Consider the following 23,378-nt stretch of genomic DNA (forward strand, 5'->3'; position numbering starts at 1 on the left):
CATGGATCCAACGTCCATATTTTATACAGTCTATGAATGTAGCATTGCTGAAAAATATGGTGACACTGAACCAAGCGGCAAACTCCGGTCTCAAACGATGAAGCCAATGCGGAAGTGATATAAACTGCAATACATCGAAAATCCGCTTGAGGCTGGCTGCAGAAACACCGGAAACCACATAGATATGAATGGGAAAAAGACGATCTTTGCAGCATTAATAAACATGTTTACAGCCTGGTTCAAAAAACGGCTTGGCCCTACAACGCTAATCTCTCTAATGGCATACACTGTACGGGGGGTGAATTTTTTTCTAACGTGACGGTTAAGAAGATATTAAGATTATGAGTTTTGCCCAAATAAGGACATGACTGACGTCAATCCCGGTCGGGAACACACAGCCATTGGCTAAGAGACTCACACTACGTCACACTCTGCCTAGTTGAGTTCCGCATTACCAATATGGCTGCTGCCGCCGATTTGCTTCAAAACAGCTCTCAGGAACAGATGGGTGACGTCACGGATCCTACGTCCATATTTTTTACAGTCTATGCACTGAACAGATGTTTCCTAGATTTGTTACTCACCCAGGGGCCATTTAAAAGCCTATACCTCTTCAAAGGATGCTGAATGTTGAACTTTAGTATTTTAAGATCACTCTTTCTGTAACAATATTTCACAAGTTATGTTTCTGCCCTTTTAAAATAAAAGCACCTTTAATCAAAATATGATATGAAGCAACCTAAGTATAAGGCAGTTAAAATAGCAGAATAAAAGCAAAGCAAAGAACAGTGCTGTATGCTGTATGATGTAACATTTTCAGAAACATTGTTTCTCTGTTATTTTAGTTGACATTTAATCAGTGCACTCTGCATTGATTCTACATATCATTGGTGATACTTATACATTTTAAAGATGTGCTGATTACATTCCTCTGTTACATCATTATGTAGATGATGACCTATTTTAATTAAGAGGTCAATGTATATCTGAGCTACATTTACTAAGCTATATAAAATGTATATCAAAATTTAGAGATTTTTTCAACGTTATCATGAAAATGTATATGCACCGTATAACATAGCCTGCATCAAATCGTGATAATAATAATAATAATAATAATAATAATAATAATAATAATAATAATAATAATAATAATAAACTTTATTTATATAGCACTTTTCTTAACAAGGTTACAAAGTGCTTCACAACAAAAAAAGCAGAGAATTACAAAGCATAAAGAATGGTGCAAACAGGCGGGAGAAAAAAGACAGAAGCAAAACAAGACATCTGAATGCAGAGCAAATTCAAGAATTAGGGGTGAGAAATGCCTTCTTTAGTGAGGATTTAAAAGCAGTTAAGGTTGTGGACTGTCTACTTGTCAGTGGCAAGGAGTTCCACAAACTTGGAGCTCTGATTGAAAAGGTCCGGTCACCTTTTGTTTTAAGGCGGGATCTTGGCAAAACCAGCAGAGATGCATCCACAGACCCGAGGGGCTGCCCAGGCATATAGGGGGTTAAAAGATCGCTTAAATAATTTGGGGCCTGTCCATTTAAAATTTTAAAAGTAATCAAAAAGATCTTAAAATCGACAGTCCTGCATCAAATAGTGAATGTCACTGTATGCAGAGTATCATATCCATATGTACGAAGTAAAGGGTAAGCCCCATGTGCTGCTCCATTTGTGATTTGGCACCTAATCAAAATATGAAAAAATAAATAATGATAATAAAGACATGAAAGTTGTCATTAAACAAGAGGCAGGTCTTTACAATTCTGTGGGAAATTGACATTTCAACAAAAAATATCAGAAATAAGTAGATGGAACAGGATAATCATTATCAATGATGAATCACACCCACGTCTCCAACAGGAGAAATGGTACAACAAGTGAGAGGGATGGGGGTAATAGGAATTCATAGAGAGTAGAGGAAAAAATAAAGGAGAAGAGGCTGTTAACTAAAACAAGGTGGATTATATCATAACAGCAGGACAGCGGGAGATAAAGGCACACGTGACCCTGCTGTGACACTATCATAAGCACAGGAATCTCTCTGTGTTTAGATGAACATAGCATATCTTTACATGTGTGTCAGCTAACTGAGTCATGTCTACTCTTCCAGCTTGGAAAATGCTTGTTGGTGCGTTCACATCACTGTATGTGTGTGTGTGTTTATGAATATGAGGAGCCTGTGGTCACAGTGAGTGGGTTAAATGCTCTGTAACAAACATATAGATCTCAGAGCCTCAAGGGGAACTCATATATACAGAGATAGAGAGATAGGGAAGGAGAAGGGGGGCATTAAGGGGTGTGGGAGTTTGAGATGATATTTCCTCTATAAAATTACCCATGGCAACCCAGTACCCAGTAATGACGTTACTACAGCTACCACCACCATAGTAACAGGAGAATCTAACTTTGAAGATCTTCTGTAGCATCTTTAGCCTTCTGTCTCTGTGTGGGAAGCTTGTCTGTGTGTCATATTAGTTTATCTTATCACTTGTCAATGTAAGAAAAAAAGCAAAGCTGAGTGTTGTCAAACTTCTAATTGTGTGATGTTTCTAGATGATTACGGTTTGACCTCCCATCTTTTAATCCTTCTTACTCAGTGTTTAAAATCAAGTCTCTCCCAGTTGGATACACTTTTTTCTCTATCTGTCTTTTGTTTTTTACATCTGTATTCATCTCTTCTCGCCATTTATCCGTCTGCTGTGAGGTCTTCTCTAATCATCCCTCCACAATTATTTTTTTGTCGCATCCCCCTCTATCACATCTCTGACTCTAATTCAGCTTTACGAATATCACCATCTGTCTGCTTGGAATCCCTCTCTCTCTTCTCTCTGATCTGGTGACTGATCGTTCACACCCATGTGGCTCTGATTGGATCATGTGGCAGTGGGAGTGGCGGCTACGGACGGCCACCTGAGATAATGAGATGTGGAGGAGCATTGTGACACAGCTGAAGCTCATTATTATCATTACATGGAGCAGTGTGTGTGTTTGTGTGTGTGTTTGAGCGTGTGTGTATGGTGGCTGCAAAACCTGCACCACCTCTGCTCGCTAACTGTCCCTGATGTATCCAAGCACACACAAACCTCCCCAGAGATGTCATGAGATATGCCTCTGGCCCAACCTGCCGTGCTTTTTCTACACTCAGCCTCAGTGTTTGGTGTATGTGTATGTGTGTGTGTGTATGTGTGTGTGTGTGTGTGTTTCTCCCCTGGCTGAGCAGTACTGTAAGTCTCAGAGGGACCTTGAGAGATGTGATTTGACAGATGCTCATTTCTCTTCCTTCATGACGTCACTCCAGCAGGCAGAGGGTGTAATTGTGTGCTTGGTGTGTTTGTTGCTGCTACGTATGTGTGGGGGTGTGATGGAGAGAGAAGGCGAGAGAGGGAGTGTATATAGCACCCATATCATTATGGAGGCTTTTGCTGTCCAGATGCATTAATAGCTCAGCTCTTACTTTTAAATCCTCTAATGTATTCTAATGTACTCTAATGTATTCTGATGCAGCGCAGTGTTTTAATAGAGTTTTTGATAGAGACAGCCTCCAGCATGAACACACCATATCTCCCTTTTTCCCTCTCTGTTTTTTATCTCAGTATTTCCTCTGGTTTCATTCCTCTCTCTGCATTTTCGTTCTCCTTTAAAGATATGACCAAGCTGTATCTCTGTCTTTTAGCTGGGGACGCACAATATTTGCTTTCACAGCAACCAAAGAAAACAAAGAGGAACCTTTAGTGATGCACTCATTATTTAACCATGAGCAGGCTTTTTATAATCCCCAGTCCTGTTTAGTGCTGGTCCACTTCGTGTAAAAAATTATTAGAGTAAGCATTATCTGGGTGGAAGAAAGATTACAGCAGCACACAACGTCATGCACGCACACACACACACACTCATAATTGCAGCCCATTATAAAACCTCTTAGGGTGTGATCATACCTCGGTGCGAACATCAGTCCAGTTTGGCTACATTAAAGGTGCTGAATGTGAGTTTCTTTAAGAGGTGGTAAGATGAAAGACTCTTTCCTTAAATTTTTTTTCTAAATTCAACAGATTAAGTTCAGTTAAAACGTACCCTTTCTGCTGTGTCATGGCTGTAATATGCTTTGGTAGCCTTTACAAGTTTGTGATAATGCTGTCATATAAAAGAACATTGTTCCATCTGTCGACAGAAGCAGGGATTATGGAAAGAGGGAGGATGGGGCACTCTACTAGCAGTCTGGTGAGTTAAGTTCTGAGTCAGATTCAGGATGGATTTAATACATGTTTTTGGTTTGCATTTGCTTCCAGCTGCAAAACAGAAATTATTATTAATTAAATATCTGTGAAATTCCCTACTTTTCTGCAGGCCTCTGATTTCGAGGATGATGATCTATCCAATACAGCTTTGCAGTGCCCTGAATTCAGGCAGCAGAAAATGTATAAATCTTATTTCTACCTAGGAGACTCGGAAATTTTAATCATAACCGGCGCTGAAACGTTCTTTCAAATGGTGTCATTGCCATCCAAACACATCCGCTCTCATGCACAATATCAGCAGTAGAATATTGTTGGTGCAGAAATGACAATTGAAAAGTGCATATCCAAGTGTTACTGACTCCACATTGTCAAAAATCACTCTCTATTTTCTGCCTAGTGCACTGTGTGCTTTCCACTGTTTTAAAGACTGTCCAAATTAAAAGTAGCAAGCAGTGTCATGCTGCAGTGCTCTGATTGCATCAGTCTTGGATAGGAAGGTTCATAATCATGCAAATCACAATCACCTCAAAGATGATGTTTCAGCATTATGCAGACGGAAGTTCTCCTGTACATCAAACCATTGCTCTCCATACAAGGATAAACATGTGAAATACATTGCCCCCATAATATAGTATAACAAAATAATATAATTGCAACAGCTTTGAAACTTGAGGTTCTTTTTTTAAACAAGAATAATGAACGACAAAGACAAAACAAATAAAATTGACTACGACAACATCAGATAAAATAGGTAAATATGTAAAAACAATACAACAAAACAAAACCAAAAAAAAAAAAAAATAAATAGAAAAATAAAAAATAAAAATGAAAGAGGTTGGAAGGAAACAGTGGGCATTTACATTTACGTTTTCATTTACATTTATGTTTGCATTTACATATTAAGGGCAATTACCATACATTCTTCACAGGGAAACATTGCTTCCCCCAGTCTTAAAGTCAATGAAGTGGAGTTTAATTTCCCCAACATCTTCTCACATGCAGCAATTCCTGTCATCTGCTCCCACCACATTTTCAGTGTAGGAGTTTGAGTCCCCTTCCAGAATCTTAGAATAAGTCTAGTACAGGTTAATATTGTTGTTAATATTCAAAATCTAGATTTACTCAGCTAAAGCACCAAACTTCTGTCCCCGAGGAGACACAACTGGGGTGAACAGCTTTGAAACTTAACCCGAAGTAGCCAGGGAACTCACAATACATTTCTTTTTCTATCACTTTTTGTAACTATAGGCATTTTCACTCTGGAGTGGTGCTTTGAAACTAATCTGAGGAAGCTAGACTGAGAAAGTTCCCCAGCTCATAAACTTCCTGCCAGTCTGGATAAATGTATAACAGGAAACATTCATATTTTTCACATTGCTAAACGCTAGTACAGGCATCAGTGAAGCACTATTGGTGCTGAGCTCAGCATTGCAGAGTGCAAACTTGAGAGACTTCTGTTTCTGCTTGAACAAATACAAGACTTGGTTTACGCGACACTACACCTCAGTCTGTGAGGCACAAACTGGTGATCAATCAAAACTGTCAGTAATCTTTATGGCTGGCAGTAGACCAATGTTCAAACAAATAGTCAATGGAAAGGTTGCCGCAGCAGATGCCGGATCAGAAGTTTAAAAGTCGAAAGCTGATCATCAAGGAAGAAGAAAGAAACAAAACAAAATTCTGCAACTCATGACTGAGTTTGCCTCAAGGTTTTAAAAGGTATTAAAACAAAATAATCTGATCACTTTTGACACACCTTATGCAACCTGTGGCAAGGTGTAACACAAAGACAATATAAAACATGGACATTGTCTCACCTATGTCACCCATTGGTTTCTGAGTTCTTTTAATCCCAATGATGGCGGTCACCATCTTGGAAATGCTGACTCAACCTGACTTCTGGTCAACCCATAGACATAATAAGAGAAAAGACGCTGCATCGACCGCTACTACCTATTGGCGCTGACGAGCCGTGGGGCCGCCATCTTGGTCCGGTCACACGCTCCACTCAGTGTAATCTGTTTGGCAGGCGCAATTAAGTGCGCATTTAATCAATCATAACTCGCTGAACACTAAACTGATTTTCATGCAAGTTTTTTTTTTCTTCTGCAAAAGTCATGCATGTAGGTATGATACAGGACACATGATTCAACGTATTTTAATATTCATAGTGGGCTTAACAGTAATAGAATATTCTGATATGTAATATATGTGATGTATGATTTATTTGCCCACAGTGCTCTGGCATCTTGAAGTCTCTGCTGCTTCAGTTTACATTTACAGGTAGGATCATGGGTAGGATGACCGGACCAAGATGGCAGCCGTATTTCTTGCGCCCCAGCAGCCAATATGGCGTCTACTCTTTATATGTACCTACCTATGTATATACCTACCAAAAGGCAAAGAGGTGGAGTAGAGACAGGGGTCTTTGGGCTACAATGCGCTTGCCTGTCTGAAAGTCAGCCAAGCCCCTAAAAATGCCTACTTATGCAAAACTGGTAGCCTTAATGTCTTCCAGACAGATCAAATAATACAAATAAAATAAAAATAACTTTTGAAAAGTAATAAGATATTTCAACCCCTGTAAAGTATATACAAATAATAAATAAATAGATAGATAAATTGATAAATAGATAGGCTGCACAACCAAAACATTTTTTGTACCAAGCTGTAACAGGGCTCAAAATTAACTTCATTACTTTGTAGCACTGGTGCTTCCAACTTCAAACAGTTGCTGCACCAGCAAAAAATTTCAAGCACCCACTGAAAATGAGGAATCACTATAACTACATTACACGTATTCACATTTCTTTGTGTGTCGCTCTCTCTCAGTGTGTGGTCATTCGCTCAAGCTTAAAATGCATCCTCCTGCAACCTCTGTCCCACAGACTTTAAAGTGAATGCAGTGCATTGAGCCATTTTCATAATGGAGCCATTTGAAGTCTTTCAGCCACTTTCTCCCAAAAACTGTGAGCCTTCTTTGTTGCTGGTGCATCCAAATTCACCACATCACCATCGCCATCACCAACTTCAGGAGATACATTTTCTGTAACGATAGGTGGCCTACAACAGACAACCCTCAGCATGCTCTTTCCCTCCTCTCCTCTGCTCCTCTGTCATCATGCTAGTTAGCCATCTGTCACGTGTCAAAAAGGCTAATATTGATACATCTCAAGTCAGAATGTCAAGCTGACATTTGACTGGTTATGTAAGCGTTGCATTGAATGGAACAATATTTGAGTAGTAGTTACAGCTACTCAGTGGCAAACGTCGCTCTTGACTGACATTATAACACTGGGACTTATAGAAGGCATTACTAGTCAACCCCTGGTCACTGTATTAGTGAATGCTTCCTGGAGAAAGGTTAAAAAGGGTTGCACAACAACAGCTATTTGCACTCACAGATACTCTCCAATATATCAAGGTTTCATAGATTACAATTTGGGAATACATACGACCAAAAAAAAAGCTAAATATTCACTATCTTCTGTTTTTTAACTTGTTTTTGTGTATAATAATATAATTTGGACATAGCCCTGAGTTGTTGGTCTTCAGAGCATGTTCATTTTGGCTCTGATGTGTTTTTTACCTTTTCTGAAATCTGTAAATGATCCATTTTTTAATCTTGTAGCTCTACTCATGTGTGTTCTGTTATTATTAGGATTGAATGTAGTAATAAGTGAAGTGAAGATTTCTGCACAGAACTAGACAAACAAATTATTTTTATCCTCGTCACATGTCCACAGTTTTCCTTCTTTAAATTGTGGTGGAGCCACAAATCTGACCAAACAGGAGCGGACACATAAACTCAGTCATCCTGGCCCCTAAGCAGCCCGGGCCACACATCACTCCTCACCTGCTGCTCCCCTCCTGAGCCTTTTTACACACTGCGTTATCGATGACCTGCAACAGTGATAGCGGCTGACTTTTGAAGGTCAGGGAGGACTGATAGCTTTATGCTATGTTATTTTTTTTAATATCAGCGGACAGATGCTGAGCCTGGAGGATGGAACATCCTCTGGCGGCGGACATGAAGTGGAGGGGACCAAGAGAGAGGGGCCCAGCGAGTATGAAATCAGCCTGGAGAATAAAAACAAACAGGTATGCTTGTTTTTCCAGTGTGTGTGTGTGTGTGTGTGTGTGTGTGTGTGTGTGTGTGTGTGTGTGTGTGTGTGTGTGTGTGTTTGAATGTTCTTGTGTGGGCCTGTAAGCATATGGTGGGATGGAGTTAAAGCTGCCTCCTCCACCTGTTAAAGCATGTGGAGGTGTGTGAAGCATCATTTGACACTGCGTCTTGCGTGACAAAAAAAACACATTCAGATCTATTTCTGTCCGTGTTGACATGAAAAAATGAAAACACCAGCGATTCCACTGCCACGGCGACTTGAACGCAAAAGATGCTTGGTTGTCATGGTAACAGCTAATAACTGCTTCTGGCGGCTGGAGATGTCTTTATTTCTCAAACCAAACTGCTGAAGGGTCTGCGGATGGTACTGCCTATGATGCTGCAGTGAAAGTGTGTGTATAAGAGTGTGTCTCTTTGTGTCTTTGAGTGTGTTTGTAAGAGGACACACACACACACACACTTCCAGGGACATGTGTGGCTGTCCTCCTTTTTCTCCCTCTCTGTCTCTTCTTCCCTTGCCTCCCACTCCCCCTCCTCCTCCTCCTCCTCCTCCTCCTCCTCCTCCTCTCCCCTCTTCTGTCTCCCTTTTCGCTGGAGATATGAAGGGTAAAATTTCTGGTGGAAGCTCAGATTTTCAGGCCAGAAAATATAAAAGAAACAGACTTGTGCAGGTGTTCTTTTTTTGGTTCATCTTCTCTACAGCACCTTTGTCACAGCTCATCCATCCTGCCTCTCATGGCCCTTCAGACAGCATTAGCTTTTGAATGATGATAGACGATGTTTACTTTGGCTCCTAAACCATAAACCCTTGTCAGTTTTAAATAAATGAACACAAAAGTAAGAAAAATACTGCTAAAAATAAGGATGCTAGTGCGTATTTCATGGGCGCAGAAATGCAATATGATGTTAGCTTGCAGATGGATGAATAAATATTTTTCTGTTGCTGCTGTGTGCTTTGCAATATCCCTCTCACAGTGTCATCAGTGAGTTCCACAGCCTTGTAAACATGTTTGATACTTAAACTCACTCCCCCTCACTTTCTCTTCTGTCCCCAGATAGAGGAGCTGGAACAGAAGTATGGAGGCCATCTCATAGCGCGGAGGGCAGCCCGTCGTATCCAGACAGCCTTCCGACAGTACCAGCTCAGCAAAAACTTCCAAAAGATTCGTAACTCTCTATCGGAGAGCAAACTGCCCCGCAGGATCTCTCTGCGTCACCCCAGCCCTTCCGGACGAAACAGGAATGCAGCCCAGAGACACAGTTATTCCCTGCATCCAGGAACTGGACAGATACCTTTACGCTCCAAAACTCCTCCACCGCCCCCCTGTCGCTCCACCTCTCTGCCTCCCTCTCCTGCTTCTGCCCCCACAGCTGCTCCCTCTCTTGCCCCTGGCCCAGTTCCACCTCAAACTCCTTCACAAACTCTCACACAGCTTGAAGACTGCTTCTCTGAACAGGTGAGTGCTATTATTTAAGTAACGGCCTACATTATCATAACAATGACATAATCGTTCAGAAAAAGAAAGCCGCATTTTGCAGGACTGACAGTGTTTGACAGTTGGCCCACTTTGGTGTGGACTGCAGCATCTTAACAACTTCTAGGGGGAAAAAAAGGTCTGATGCTCTGGATCAAAACAGCCTGTATACGGCTCCTTACAGCTCGAAAACATGTTCAGAGAACCTCTTTTTTAACTGCTTCTCAACATCTATTTGATGGATTATGATGAAATTTCCTTTTGACACCCATGGTGCCAAGAAATCTTAAAAATGTATCAGTATTCCACTTTTATCCAGCACCAGCAGCAGGCCATACCAATATAAAGACCCATCTGCGATCATTAGACAATGATATAGGCCCTTGAAGCAACAGCTGTCGTTTTAGGCTCCTGGTGCAGCCAGCTGTGAGTGACTAAGTACCTCTGAACAAGACTCCCCTTTTTATGCATCAGCATTGTTCACAGTGGGACTGGCAACTGGAGAAGTTGAATGTTGTTAGAGTTGAGAGACAAAGTTTAGAGCAACTTGCTAGCAGCACTTTCATGCAGACATATGTTTTTAGAGATTAATAAATAAAGCTTAATGATAGTTAGGGATGCACCGATCCTAACTTTTAGGTCCCGATACCGATATCGATACCTGGGCTTTGGTATCTGCCGATACAGATACTATCCTATCCGATCCTGGTATTGATTTATCAATCTCTTTTTCTTAATGTGAGGATAGAATCATGTTTTGGTAACTTCAGGCTTCTCTGACTTGATGGTGAACTGTACATGGGTTCCAAGTGCTAAACCAGAGGCTGGAATCCCTTAATTTCAAGGATCAGGAACAATAAAATCCTATAACCTGTCCTTTTTTTTACACTTTGAATCCATTAAAAGACGGTTTCTTGCTTCTTTGCAGTAGGCTACAGCTTACGTAAACTTCTTCCTTTGGGCTATTTTTTGCAAGTTTCCGGCGGAGTTGTTATGGATATGGATCGGCACTATATATTGGCCCTTTGTCACCGATATCCGATCTAGCTTTTTGAGTCTGATCTAGCCGAAATCCGATACCAGGATCGGATCGGTGCATCCCTAATGATAGTCTGATTGGATATCATTACTGGCCTCCATGGCTTGAAAGGCAGTTTGATCTAAATGCAAAGGCAGGCTCAGTAGACAGGGACCTTCACAACAGTTTGTCTTTCTCCTCTAATCTTGCAGATAGCCATTAATTAGCAACCCATCTGGTGTTAGAGACGTGTCTCTTGACCTGATTAAATCATTTCTTTTTAACTGTTTTCTTATAATTATATTTCAGCTTCACTCCTTGGCTGCATCAATTGATGATGCTCTACGTGGTTGGAGTTTATCTGAGAGTGGAGAGGGTAAGGGGCTACTGATGGATCCTGGGGCTCTACGTGCAGCTGCTGAGAGCGCCTGTCTGCCCCGAAGCGCCAGCTCGCTGCTCATGGCCTTCAGGGACGTCACTGTTCACATCGACAGCAATAGCTCTTACACTATCTCCTCCGCAACCACCACAACAACCACCACCTCTCTAGGCAACACAGGCGGGGGACAGCCCGGCAGCAGGAAGACTTCTGTCAGCGGGATGGTCGGAGGAGACGGACTGTTATCGGAGGAGCTAGAGTTTCCTGCACCTCCACCAAGTGAGGAACTGGAAATGGCTGATCCAGGATCCAGGAGGGGTTCGGCGGTGCCAGCTCCAGGAGGATTAGGGGGATTCGAGGGGGACTTTGGCTCAGACAGGCTGGGCTCTACCTCCACGTCTACCTCTACCTCCACGTCTGTTTCCACCTCAGTCCAGTCTAACCAGCAGCCTGCTCAGATTTACACTCAGTACCAGCAGTATCACTACACTCATCCTCAGCAGATCCCTGGGGGGCCTAGCCCTGAGGCCCTACAGGCACTGGTCGTGTCTCTGCCAAGGGACCGCTGCCAGGATCCAGCCTCATGTAGATCTCCAACCCTGTCCACGGATACACACCGCAAACGCCTGTACCGTATAGGACTCAACCTCTTCAATGTGTAAGTGGGCCGGCAGCGCACGCACGCACACACACACACACACACACACACACACACACACACACACACACACACACACACACACACACACACACACACACACACACACACACACACACACACACACACACACACAAACTGTCTCAACAAGAAAGCTAATTTTTTTCTGCCCCCTCTGGCTCAGGGTTCAAAGTACACTTTTTTTCTGTTTATGTCTAACAAATCTCCAACAGGCCGGCAAAAGTGCTGTAAGCAGCTGCTCATTAGTGTTTGTAATTGTTGGGAGGAGCTGTCTCTTCAGTGCCATCTTGTGATGTTGTGATGTCAATGAGAGGCGGGCGGTGGGACAAAAGGAAGAGCGAGTGAGGTAGAAAAGAGGGAAAATGCAGCTGAAGGGAAGAGGCAGTCAAGGAGGTCATGAACAAAGCCTCTCAGTGTCTATAAATAGACCCCACAGTTGGACTGCACTTATGATTAGTTAGTACAAATTAAAGTAAATTAAGTCTTATGCATCAGTGACAGCGGGGCAGATCCTGAAGTCTAGGGCGAACAGCTTTTGCGCATGAATGCACTCGTCTTGTGCTTCCTCTTACTCTCCTTTATACACACAAAACGCACATATCCTCTTAAACATGTTGTTACGCATATTCTTTTCTCACTCTAGCCCACACACCTATACGCTTCAAAGCACAAAAACATAACACATACACACGCTGATTAACTCTAACACTTTCTGCTTTTCTATCCTCTTGCAGGAACCCAGAGAGAGGCATCCACTTTCTGATCACGCGTGGCTTCGTCCCGGACACGGCAATCGGAGTGGCTCACTTCCTGTTGCAGAGGAAGGGTCTGAGCAGACAGATGATTGGAGAGTTTTTGGGAAACAGCAAGTTACAATTTAACAGAGATGTCCTGGAGTGAGTTTGCAGTATTTATAAATGGTGTCATGACTATGGCCCACACAGACATATTCAAACATATTCATGGTTACATTTTTCTACCCATGTAGTTCTTCATTTCACAACCCATGTACACCTAATAGCTAAAAAAGCACTTTTTTGATTAACAGATCAGTTAAGGGCATTATTGTGCGACTTAAGCAATTTAACATTACACTTCAACAAAGTTGAGAGTCAGTGGTCAAATGGAAAAACTCAAATCAGCAAAGGTTGAGTTAGTTACCCTTATTTCCTTCTTTAACCCTCCTGTTATGTTCTTTTCTCTGGAACAGCAATAATGTTGCTGTGCCAATTTGACCCGAGGCATATTCAAAAGTTATTATCATTACACAAAAGTGTCAGAACCCAAAAAATTCCAATACACATTTTCTTAAATCTAATTTTTAACTCCATTACTAACCATTTAAATCAAGATTTGGTCCATTGGTGTTCTTTAATTCTCACAGATCATGGTTCAATGAGGATAACTCACTCGTTTTTTAATTAAAATTTATGTTAAAACTTGTTTTAATGTACATTGGAAAGACCTAAATATAAATACAATAGTTTGACATGACACAGATTTTTGTTTATTTTATTTTAAATTTTGATTTTTTTTTTTTTTATGAAGTGATGTTGATAAATTAACATGACTCCTCTTCTGTCACATTCTGCCCAGATTTTTATGCTGCAATTAGCTGGTTTGGAAGGCATATATTACCTAAAATAGACTTTAAAATGACCCGCAACATAACAGGAGGGTTAAATGAGGCTCTAAAAACTCGAGAACTCGAAACTTAACAGTGTCTATTTGTTAAACTTCCTGATGGGTAAACATTCACGTCTTACAAACCAAACTCCGTCTAGAAAACAACATTTTTACATTCTTAAGATAGCCTTCATGATAAGTGAACTGACCTTCAAAAGTAAAATGAGTAAAGAGCCTCTTTGATAAGGATAACTGATGAGTTGCAAGATTGTGAAATCTGTCTGTATGATGCCTCTTCTTTTATGAAATAATTATCAAGTGACAAAGTTATCATGGAAACCCATCTGATTGATCATGTGACCAGATGTCCAGGAGATAAAAGGGGTGAAGAACAACTGAGCTCCTTTGTTTGCAGTGTATTGATGCACTTGTGTTGCTCTAATGTTTTTTTTTTTGTTTTTTTTTCATGTACTTTATTAATCCCCAAGGGGAAATTCAATTTTTCCACTCTGTTGAAAAGTGCTGCACACACATAGGCGGAAATACACACATGAACAGACAGGACCCTGTGAACATGCACTAATGGATGTCACAGTGAGAGGGCTGCACATGAAGGAGCGCCCAAGCTGTTGGGGGTTTGATGCTTTGCTCGATGGCATCTCAGCAGTAACCTTACACCCTTCTAGCTACCAGCCAAATTTCTAAGCTTGGTCTGTGATAGGTGACCCTCTGGTTCCCAACCCAAGACCCTACAGACCGAGATTCTGCCACCTCGCACGTATCAAAGTAATACAAAAGAAGAAAGGAAATAAAAGATAAAAAAGACATTTGTTAAGACTGTCTTTCATGAATTCAGGCATAGAAAATATGCAACATAGAATTTTAGAAGAACCCAACCTGTGATTAATTTGTTGTGTTATAACACTCATACTCACGGGCACAAAGTCACTTTGACATGCAGCACTTGCATGCATGAGTGCAACACAACCATGAAAACACGCTTTTATTCAATGCTTCCACACTCACCCTTTTTGCATCAATCCAGTGGAGACAGAGATCCGGGATAGAGAGGCTTTTTGCTGAGGTTGTTGCAGAGACTGTAGAAATAGGTCACTGCACCGAGCATGCACATGCACACACACACACACACAGAGACATACAGACGCACATAAAAGCACACTCTCTTACTTTCTTGCAATCAGAAACACAGACACAAATATGCACATGAACATTACATGTAGACACAAAATCTTGCGCATATACTTCTCCCATTGCTACAGCCTGTCCTCAGCCTTTCATGTACCTCTCGCTCTTGCATCCCCAACCCACCCACCCACCCACACACACACACACACACACACACACACACACACACACACACACAGACACACACACACACTTTGCAAAGCATCATTGGCCCTCTCATCCCTCTCTTCTGTTCCCTCTTATCTCCCACTGTCGTCAGACCCCATCCCCTTCATTGATGTATGCAACGTGTGTGTGTATGCGTGTGTGCGCAAACATGTCGTCTCTATATGTGTCTTCCAGGTCAGTGCTCCTGTAATTGAAGTATGACTGTAAAAGGATGATTTGCCATCAGCACATCTGCACTCATACTTTGTTGCACACACACACAAAAACTCACCCTTGCACACACTCACTTTCTCATTAGAGTGACACACAAAGAATCAACTCGATCTCACTCATTCTCTCTTTTTTTTTTCCACTCTCTGTCTGTCCCTTTATAGCTGCGTTGTGGACGAGATGGATTTCTCAGGCATGGAGCTGGACGAAGCCCTGAGAAAGTTCCAGGCTCATGTTCGTGTTCAGGGGGAAGCACAGAAAGTGGAGAGACTCATCGAAGCCTTTAGGTGAGTCTGTCAACTCGCTCACAAGTGGGCCGCACTGACAAACAAGCTCCGGCTCTTCTTTTCAGCAGAGTTCAACACAGCAACAGTCCATCACATGATTTAGCAGAGCTGGAAAGGGCACTCTCTTAAAATGAACACACCTTTGTCCAGGGACACCTTTGCATGTCAAAAAAAGACACCTGGCTATTTTGCAAAAAATTTTAATCTAGTCTATTGCAACTTTGTGGACATAGATGTATTCGCAATGGCATACTAATAGGCTTACTTTATAGACAGTGGGCTACTGTTTTCTGCAGATTTACTGCAGCATGCTCTGATGAAATCAAAGCCTTGTATCATCAACAGATTACACTGATTGCCTGTAACCTTTGTCTAAACTTGGCAGTGTTTGTCAGCCAATCACAAAGGAAATCTAAGCTGCAGGCAATCAGTGTGCGTTCCATGGGGACAAAAATAGATGCACTATTTAATAACTTTCTCCCCTGGATGACACTTTCTGTCCAAATCTTAAGGCTACATCACTGTTTGTGTGTGCCTGGCAGTTCTGTGTCCATTTCCATCCAAAATCACACATTAGTATGTAAAAGTGCATGTTTGTTACTCATGAGGTTTTAGCCTGAGTTGGTTTTCTTCTCGTTTTGTCAGTGCTGCTGACTCCTGCCCTCCGGTCACTAAAATGTATGAGCCTATCTGCTGGAGAAGGCTCATTTAAATACCAGGAGGACGCTGAGAGACCTACCATAGCTATCACAATCACTTTGTCCCTTTTGAGAGACCGTCTAGTTTTGTCTCTAACAAACTCTTGGACTGAACTGCCTTGTGATGCTATTTTACTTCCTGACTGAAAAAAATTTGCAAAATAAAAGACCAAAGTGACTAGATAAACAAGAGCTACAATGAGTCCCCTTTCCCCTGGCTGGTTCCGTCCTTGAGATGTCCTGGTAATATCCAAAGATTGCTCCCAGGGCTGAAAATGCAATAAAAGTGGCCATCATTGTTTTCTATTTCAGAGTAATTGGTTGAATCGTAGTGTACATTTAATCTCCCGCTGCCCATGTGCATCTCTTTCCCTCAGGATTACCAACAATGTCAGCAGCAGGACATGAGTTCAGCCACTGCCTGTTTGAGGTCATTAATCAGGCTGCCCTTCTGCATTACACTGGCTTGCTAGTGAAATTCAATGTTAGAGGAGGGGAATCATAGAAAATGTTCTCCATGTTAATTATCTAAAATACCATTCTGCATTTAGACCCATGTGATCCTTGTTTGTTAGAGCATGTGTCTGTTTATTTTTGGTCTTTAAAGCTCCTATGAGGAGTTTTTAACTGGTTATGAAACAGACTGAAACAGGAATGCCTTTTTATGACCCACAAAAGCAAACTAGACCATTAGTAAATAACTGAGGTTTTGAATTTTCAAAATCTATAAACCCTGTGAGGGAGGGGGTGTCAGACAAGATGATTTTTAGAATGGTTAAAAAAAAAGGTCCCTCTTATACTGTCTCTTCAGCAAATATTCATTATGAGTGATACTTTTGACTATATTAAAAAAAAAAAAAACAGGTGAGATTTTGTCAGAAAACAACTTCCACATGGACAGGATAAGAGCAGCAAATATTGAAGAGGTATTACTTTGACCAAAGGGGGCACCAAAATCAACAAAAAACAGCAAGTTCGTAGCAGGAGCTAAACCATCAGCTCATTGTTTCCCACCATAGACAAGAGTTGACATCAGTGCTTACAGCAGAATGCTAACTCCCTTGCTTTGAAATTTGATGTTGACAGGCAACATTTTTTAAATATTCAGCATCTTATTTCCACTTGCGCTCGTGTTGACAAATAAGCACAAAAAAACATGTAAGTACAGCTGAAGCTGAAAGGAATTTGATGTTTCAGTCCAGACCTTAGTGTTGGACTAACCTCAGCTCAACATTGGAACAACGTTAGCCACCAGCTGGTTTAGCTGCTAGATTATGACAGGTCACTTTAGTATTGTTTTTCACAGTTCTCGTTTCTAAAATTGAAACTGTGGTTTTCAAAAACCTTACTCTGGGAGAAATAAGGAGCACATTAACTGGGGACTATTTTCAGTCAGGGATTGGCAAAGCAAGGCAAAGCAAGGCAAGGCAAAGCAAGGCAAAGCAAGGCAAAGCAAGGCAAAGCAAGGCAAAGCAAGGCAAGTTTATTTATAAAGCACCATTCATACAAAGAGAAATTAAAAGTGCTTAACAGAGTTGAAAACAAAAAACAGAACAAAAACCAGAACAGTAACAATCAACAAAAAACATACAGCAAACACTTCAAACATTAAACTTTTATATGCGGCCAGTTATGTTTGATCTACTCTTGTAGGGATTGATATATATTTGTTTCTTAGATGAGAATTCAAAGCAGCATACTGTCTGTATAGGTGCCTCAAAACATAATTTATCCTCATATTATTTTAAAACGAGGAGCAGATCACTAAAGCAGGGAGCACACTATAAGATAATCAGGCCAATTTAGGGCCAAATTTCCCCTTATGACAAAGGCCAGCAAAGGCCCAATCATTGGATGGTTCTAAATGTTTTTTGACAGAGTTTCTCCTGGTTGAGGTGTGTTAAGACTGATTGTCTTTGCCCAAATCTGCTTGAAAGATGATTGAGGTTGCCTTGAAATCACAAATGTTAAACATTCAATATTTATGATCAGAAATCCTGTTGTGTGCCGTGAACTGAGAGGACAGCCAGGCATGCAATCTGTGGATTTTCATGGAAAACCCAGCCATAGCAATAATAGTGAACTCGAAGCATAAACTTAGGTGGATGTCAGAAATAGAGAACCCAAAAGTTATGTTTAACCGTGTGAGACTTTGCGAGATTATCACTTTTGACAGCCCACATTCCCACTATGGTCTCTCTCAGTCGGGACTCTGGTTGCAGGTGAAAAGAATCTGTCAGTGTGTGGTATGCTGTTTACCATATCGTTGCACACCACACACTGTGAGAACAAAACTGTTAAATCTGTCATCATTTGTCATCATGTGTGGGCTCTCATATTTTCAAAATAGGTTAAGATTTTAAATCTTTTAGTGTGTGCCAGGCTTTGAGGCTTATTGATGTGTTTAAGTCAAATAGCAGGCTGTGGATGTGCGATTACTACTTGTTTGAAGGATCACTTTCTTGTTGTTTTTTGGTCTTTGTTTTGGATGAGGACAGTATGAGAAAATATAGACCGTAATCCATCCTGTCCATTAAGGAAATTGGTTCTTACTCAAAGCCAGAAGTGGCGAGGGATGAGAGGAGAAGAGCAGTCAGGACACTTCCCCTCTCTTCCTCTGATTTGAGGGCCAATCAGAACACCCACTGCTGCCATCAGTTAATCTCATCACACTCAATCATACGTGCTGAGCCCCTGGGTGCAGATTACAAATTCATCAGCGATCCCAGACCACACTTTCTGCAGCCGTGGCTTTGAGTATAGGTCAGAAACGAGCCAGCTTTATCAGGACAGCCAGACATCCGATGCCACATCTGTTATGTAACAGTAGTTATGTCATCTTTTTGAAGCATGTTGTACTCTTGTCATGAGTAGTTCTTTTATATGAAGCTGTGTTTGTGCCAGCTGGCGCATGTTACATATGCAGATATGAAGATAAGAGAGCGAGATCTTGTGTTTAAATGAAGTGGTTACATAAGATGGAGTTCTGCGCTGAAAATGTGTGAATGAAACACACACACACACACACACACACACACACACACACACACACACACACACACACACACACACACACATACACACACAACAGCTTTATTTATTCACTTCGCTGCATGCTCACCCTGAGCATACACATTCACACATATGCACTCACATATCCATGCATATGTCCATTTGCATACTTACACACTCTGGCATACAGTAGATCACGCCTTGCTTTTAATCTTTGATGAATTTGCCGCAGAATTACATCAAGTTGGCAAATCAAGAAGCTCATTTGTGGCTCAGCGCGTCTCCAGTATATATGTGGATGTGCATGTTATATCTGCAGCAGCAGGAGCAGCAATTGTGCAGAGCAGGATTTATTCCCCCTCGAACAAAGTCGTTGCTGAACTGGGCTATTTTCGATTGATTTCTAGCGAGTTCTCTGGCCTTAGATCTTGTGTGCGGTCTGGGAAAAGGCATTCTGGCCACCGAGGTCTCACATGTGGCCTCTTGCTCACATATGCTCAGACAAGTACGTAGTCCTCTAGAGCAGAGGAGCCCTCTCTATGTCTGCATCCTGCCTGGCTGCAGAGATAAAAGCCTCCCACTGCTGAAATGGCCCACTGTGTAAGTGTAAGTGACAGTAGGAAAGATAGGGAGGGAGCTGTGGGGGAGGGGGGTGGAGGTGGGAGTTTGTGAAGCCTGTGGGAAGGAATGGAAGAAAGCAGGTCCAAACGTAGCATTGGCAATTTCAAAGCACACCGGGCCATCCTTAGCTCACACAGGCCAGAACAATTCTGGACTGTTAGATGTCTCTTATACTCTGTGTGTTTCAGATGTTTTAATCCATTAGATAATACATTTATGCAGCATGCATGCTGAGATATCGGCCCCAAAATCAGTCTGAATGTCTCTATCTCACAGCAGGAATACACCTTTTTAAAGGCCATCTTTGAAATCGCCATCATAACTTCAGCTGTTTGTTTGTGCCCAACTGAAACCCAAAGATCCTTTATAACTTCACAGTTGATATTTTGAAACATGAGACAGTTTGAGCTTGGGGGAAATATTAGGATTTGAGAGTGCTTTTGGGAGCGATAAAGTCAGGGAGGGACTCATTAAGTTTGCGCTCTGTGAGCCTAAAGACACAGAGGTCTTTCTAAATTCTGTCTTTTCTCATTAATTGTTATTGTGGGGAAAATATTAAGAACATCTACCTCATATTAAGCAATTCACTTTAACAGCTGCACAAAAGGAATTCTTCCAAAATGACAATAAAGTTGAATCACCACATCTCTAAAGCTATTTAGAGAAGTCTAATATGAAAACCCTTCATGGATGTGTAATCCAGTTTAGACTATTTGACTGAATTAGTTTTAGATGCTTGGTGCTTAAAAAACTGAGCGAGCTTGACGTCAGTGCCGCACTAAAATCCTACATTTCTGTCTGAAGGTGATTTCTGTTAATGTTTTGATTCATTTTGTATTTCTCAACATGTTTGTATTAACTGAGCAAGAATCTTATCTAACAATGATTAAAATAAAACAACATGGTATGTCATGATTCAGTAATGTAATTTAAAAGTTGTTATAAGGCAGAGGGCCAAAGACCAAAATAACAGGATTTCTTTAAGAGCATTCAATCATTGACAATTTATAAGCAATGTGTTTCATGTATTTTGCACCTAACCTAAGGTACAAAACACTCAGCTGACTGTGCTGTATTGTGAGTAAAGTATTTACATTTGGTGAGGGCTTTTTTGTTCACAGGCCATACAGAAAATAATAATAATAATAGTAATAATAATAATAATAATAATAATAATTCATTTTATTTATAGGCACCTCTCTGGACACCCAAGGTCACCTGCCAACAATATCAATAATAAAAGCAACACTCAACAGTAGATAAATACATACATTATAATAAAGATACAATACTAGAAAAATGAAAGGGGAGGGGAAGTCATTCCAGTCCCAAAGAGAAAGATTAGAGTAAGTATGCTTGGTGGAAAAGGTGAGTTTTTAGGTGGGTGGTGGAAGGTGGTGGGAGAGGTGGAATTTTGTACATCCAGGGGGAGAGAGTTCCAGAGGCGGGGGGCTGAGCGGCTGAAGGCTCTCGACCCCATGGTGGTCAAGCGAGCAGGTGGGAGGGTGAGTTGGATGGAAGAAGAGGACCTGAGACTAGAGTAGGGTGGGTATTGTTGTATGGAGGAGGTCAATGAGGTACTGAGGAGCTAAGTTTTTGATGGCCTTGTAGGTGAGGAACAGAATCTTGACAATGATGTGGTATTTAATGGGAAGCCAGTGGAGTTGCTGCAGGATAGGTGTGATGTGGCTGGTGGAGGGGGTTCTGGTAATGATGCGGCCAGCAGAGTTTTGAACCAGTTGAAGTTTATGGATGGATTTGTCAGGTAAACCAAAAAGAAGGGAGTTGCAGTAATCTAGGCGGGAGGTGACCAGGGTGTGAACCAGAATGGATGTACTGTTGGGGGAGAGAGATGGACGTAAATGTAAATATCAAGCGCTTTGGAGCTTCATTCATTTTCAAATCTTGCTCTTCTTGACATGTCTTAGTAAAAGCCTGCTGTGGGATATAGATGATACTTAAAAGTCAGGATTTGAATGCTTGTAATGTTACATGAATCGTTTGTTTTTGTCCTGCTTTGCTGTAATAGGGTTTGCAGTTTTATAGTTAAAGAGTCAGAGAGCAGATGCTGGGTAGAACAAAAGAGAAGTGATTGACTAAATGAATGACACATAACACTCCACATTTTTCCTCCACAGCCAGAGGTACTGTATGTGTAATCCTGATGTGGTGCAACAGTTCCACAACCCAGACACCATCTTCATCCTGGCCTTCGCTGTGGTCCTCCTCAACACAGACATGTACTCACCCAACATCAAACCACAGCGTAAAATGGGGCTCGATGATTTCATACGCAACTTAAGAGGTCAGTGTACCCAAATACAATACAGAAGGCTGAGTACATGTATGAGACAGATGAAAGAGCTTGTGACTGTAAAGAGGCTGTATAATGTGGATAGAGCTGATTTCATGTGATGTATACATTTATTTCAAGGGATTCGTTGAGCAGTGAGTTATAATGTTGATTATATACATGCATATTTCAAACCTTTGAAGCAGATCCAGCAGGAGTAAATTGGAGCTAGAGGCAAGAGGGATGATAAGATAGATGGAAAAGAGAGTAGAGGGCAAGGAAAGTCAAAGTTTTACAACTAGCACTCTCTTATCAGCTTCACTATCTGTCTTTTGAGTGACAGCCTCTTGGAGTGAAGTAAATTACTCAAAGAGGTGGCAGGCGCCTGCCTCGCCTCGCTACCATCAAGAAAACCATCAGCTGTGCAGGAGGAGATTTCTGATATCCTTGACTCACATCTCTGCCCCTGAGACCGCGGCTTCGACCCATTTAATTGAGACTCACTTAGCGTTAGATTTAACGATATGAGCGGAAGCATCTCACCTTTTTTCCCCCTCCTGCTCTTAACTCTGTCTCCATCTGGCAAGTTCATACATTTACTGTCAACAAAGACTTTTCATAAGAGCAATTTGACTGTCATTTGAAGCATAAGCTAAAACAATGCACCATAAAAAAAAAAATATATATATATATATATATTCTTTTTTCGGACAAAGTTGGCTGGACACAATGACAGCACACAAGCTGGGATAGAGCACATTTTGTGATTGCAGCTGCAAGTCCTACAGTGAAATAAAATTAATTAAGGGATTATTTCTACAAAAACAATGATATGAGCTTACTAAGTCTGTCTTAAATACAATGATTATTAAAGTAATCAATTTGGATAAAATTCACTTGGCTATTGTGTATCAGATCATGTCATGAAAGCTATAGAACAAAGATCCCATTGCTTTTTACACAATACATAACAAATTAGATGTGTAATATTTATTTAGTTTATCTTATTATACTCTCATATACACATTCCCCATTCAACATGAAGAGTTTGAAAAACTAATAATAATTTATGATTAATGAAACAGTAATTCATTGAAGTCGTTCCACAAAGGTTTAATTAATGGTAAGTGGGTGAAACTGGATAAAAAGATGGTATAGGAATTAATGTACATAAAATGTACAACATTAAAGTACAAACATTTCAGAACAAGTAGGCAAGAAACATTGATATTCTAACCAAATAAGTGCTTTCAACTGATTCATGTTAGCTTAATTAGCTAACAAGCTGCAGCTAATGAGCTAATGAGACAGTTTCACAGCCAGTACTCAATCGATA

The 23,378-nt window shown here is 41.1% G+C and overlaps 1 protein-coding gene across 2 annotated transcripts in view; it reads left to right on the forward strand.

Annotated features, from left to right (window-relative positions):
- The window catches only part of iqsec3b (IQ motif and Sec7 domain ArfGEF 3b), a 36,560-nt gene that overhangs the window by 8,221 nt on the left and 4,961 nt on the right, over nucleotides 1-23,378 (forward strand). For both annotated transcript variants that reach the window (XM_034684905.1, XM_034684906.1), the window contains exons 3-8: nucleotides 8,228-8,345; nucleotides 9,426-9,827; nucleotides 11,173-11,900; nucleotides 12,656-12,817; nucleotides 15,296-15,418; nucleotides 21,888-22,054. In XM_034684905.1, the coding sequence (XP_034540796.1) occupies nucleotides 8,228-8,345; nucleotides 9,426-9,827; nucleotides 11,173-11,900; nucleotides 12,656-12,817; nucleotides 15,296-15,418; nucleotides 21,888-22,054 (1,700 nt within the window). The remainder of the gene's footprint in view (nucleotides 1-8,227; nucleotides 8,346-9,425; nucleotides 9,828-11,172; nucleotides 11,901-12,655; nucleotides 12,818-15,295; nucleotides 15,419-21,887; nucleotides 22,055-23,378) is intronic.

This window comes from Notolabrus celidotus, chromosome 6, assembly GCF_009762535.1.
Source record: "Notolabrus celidotus isolate fNotCel1 chromosome 6, fNotCel1.pri, whole genome shotgun sequence".
NCBI lineage: Eukaryota > Metazoa > Chordata > Actinopteri > Labriformes > Labridae > Notolabrus > Notolabrus celidotus.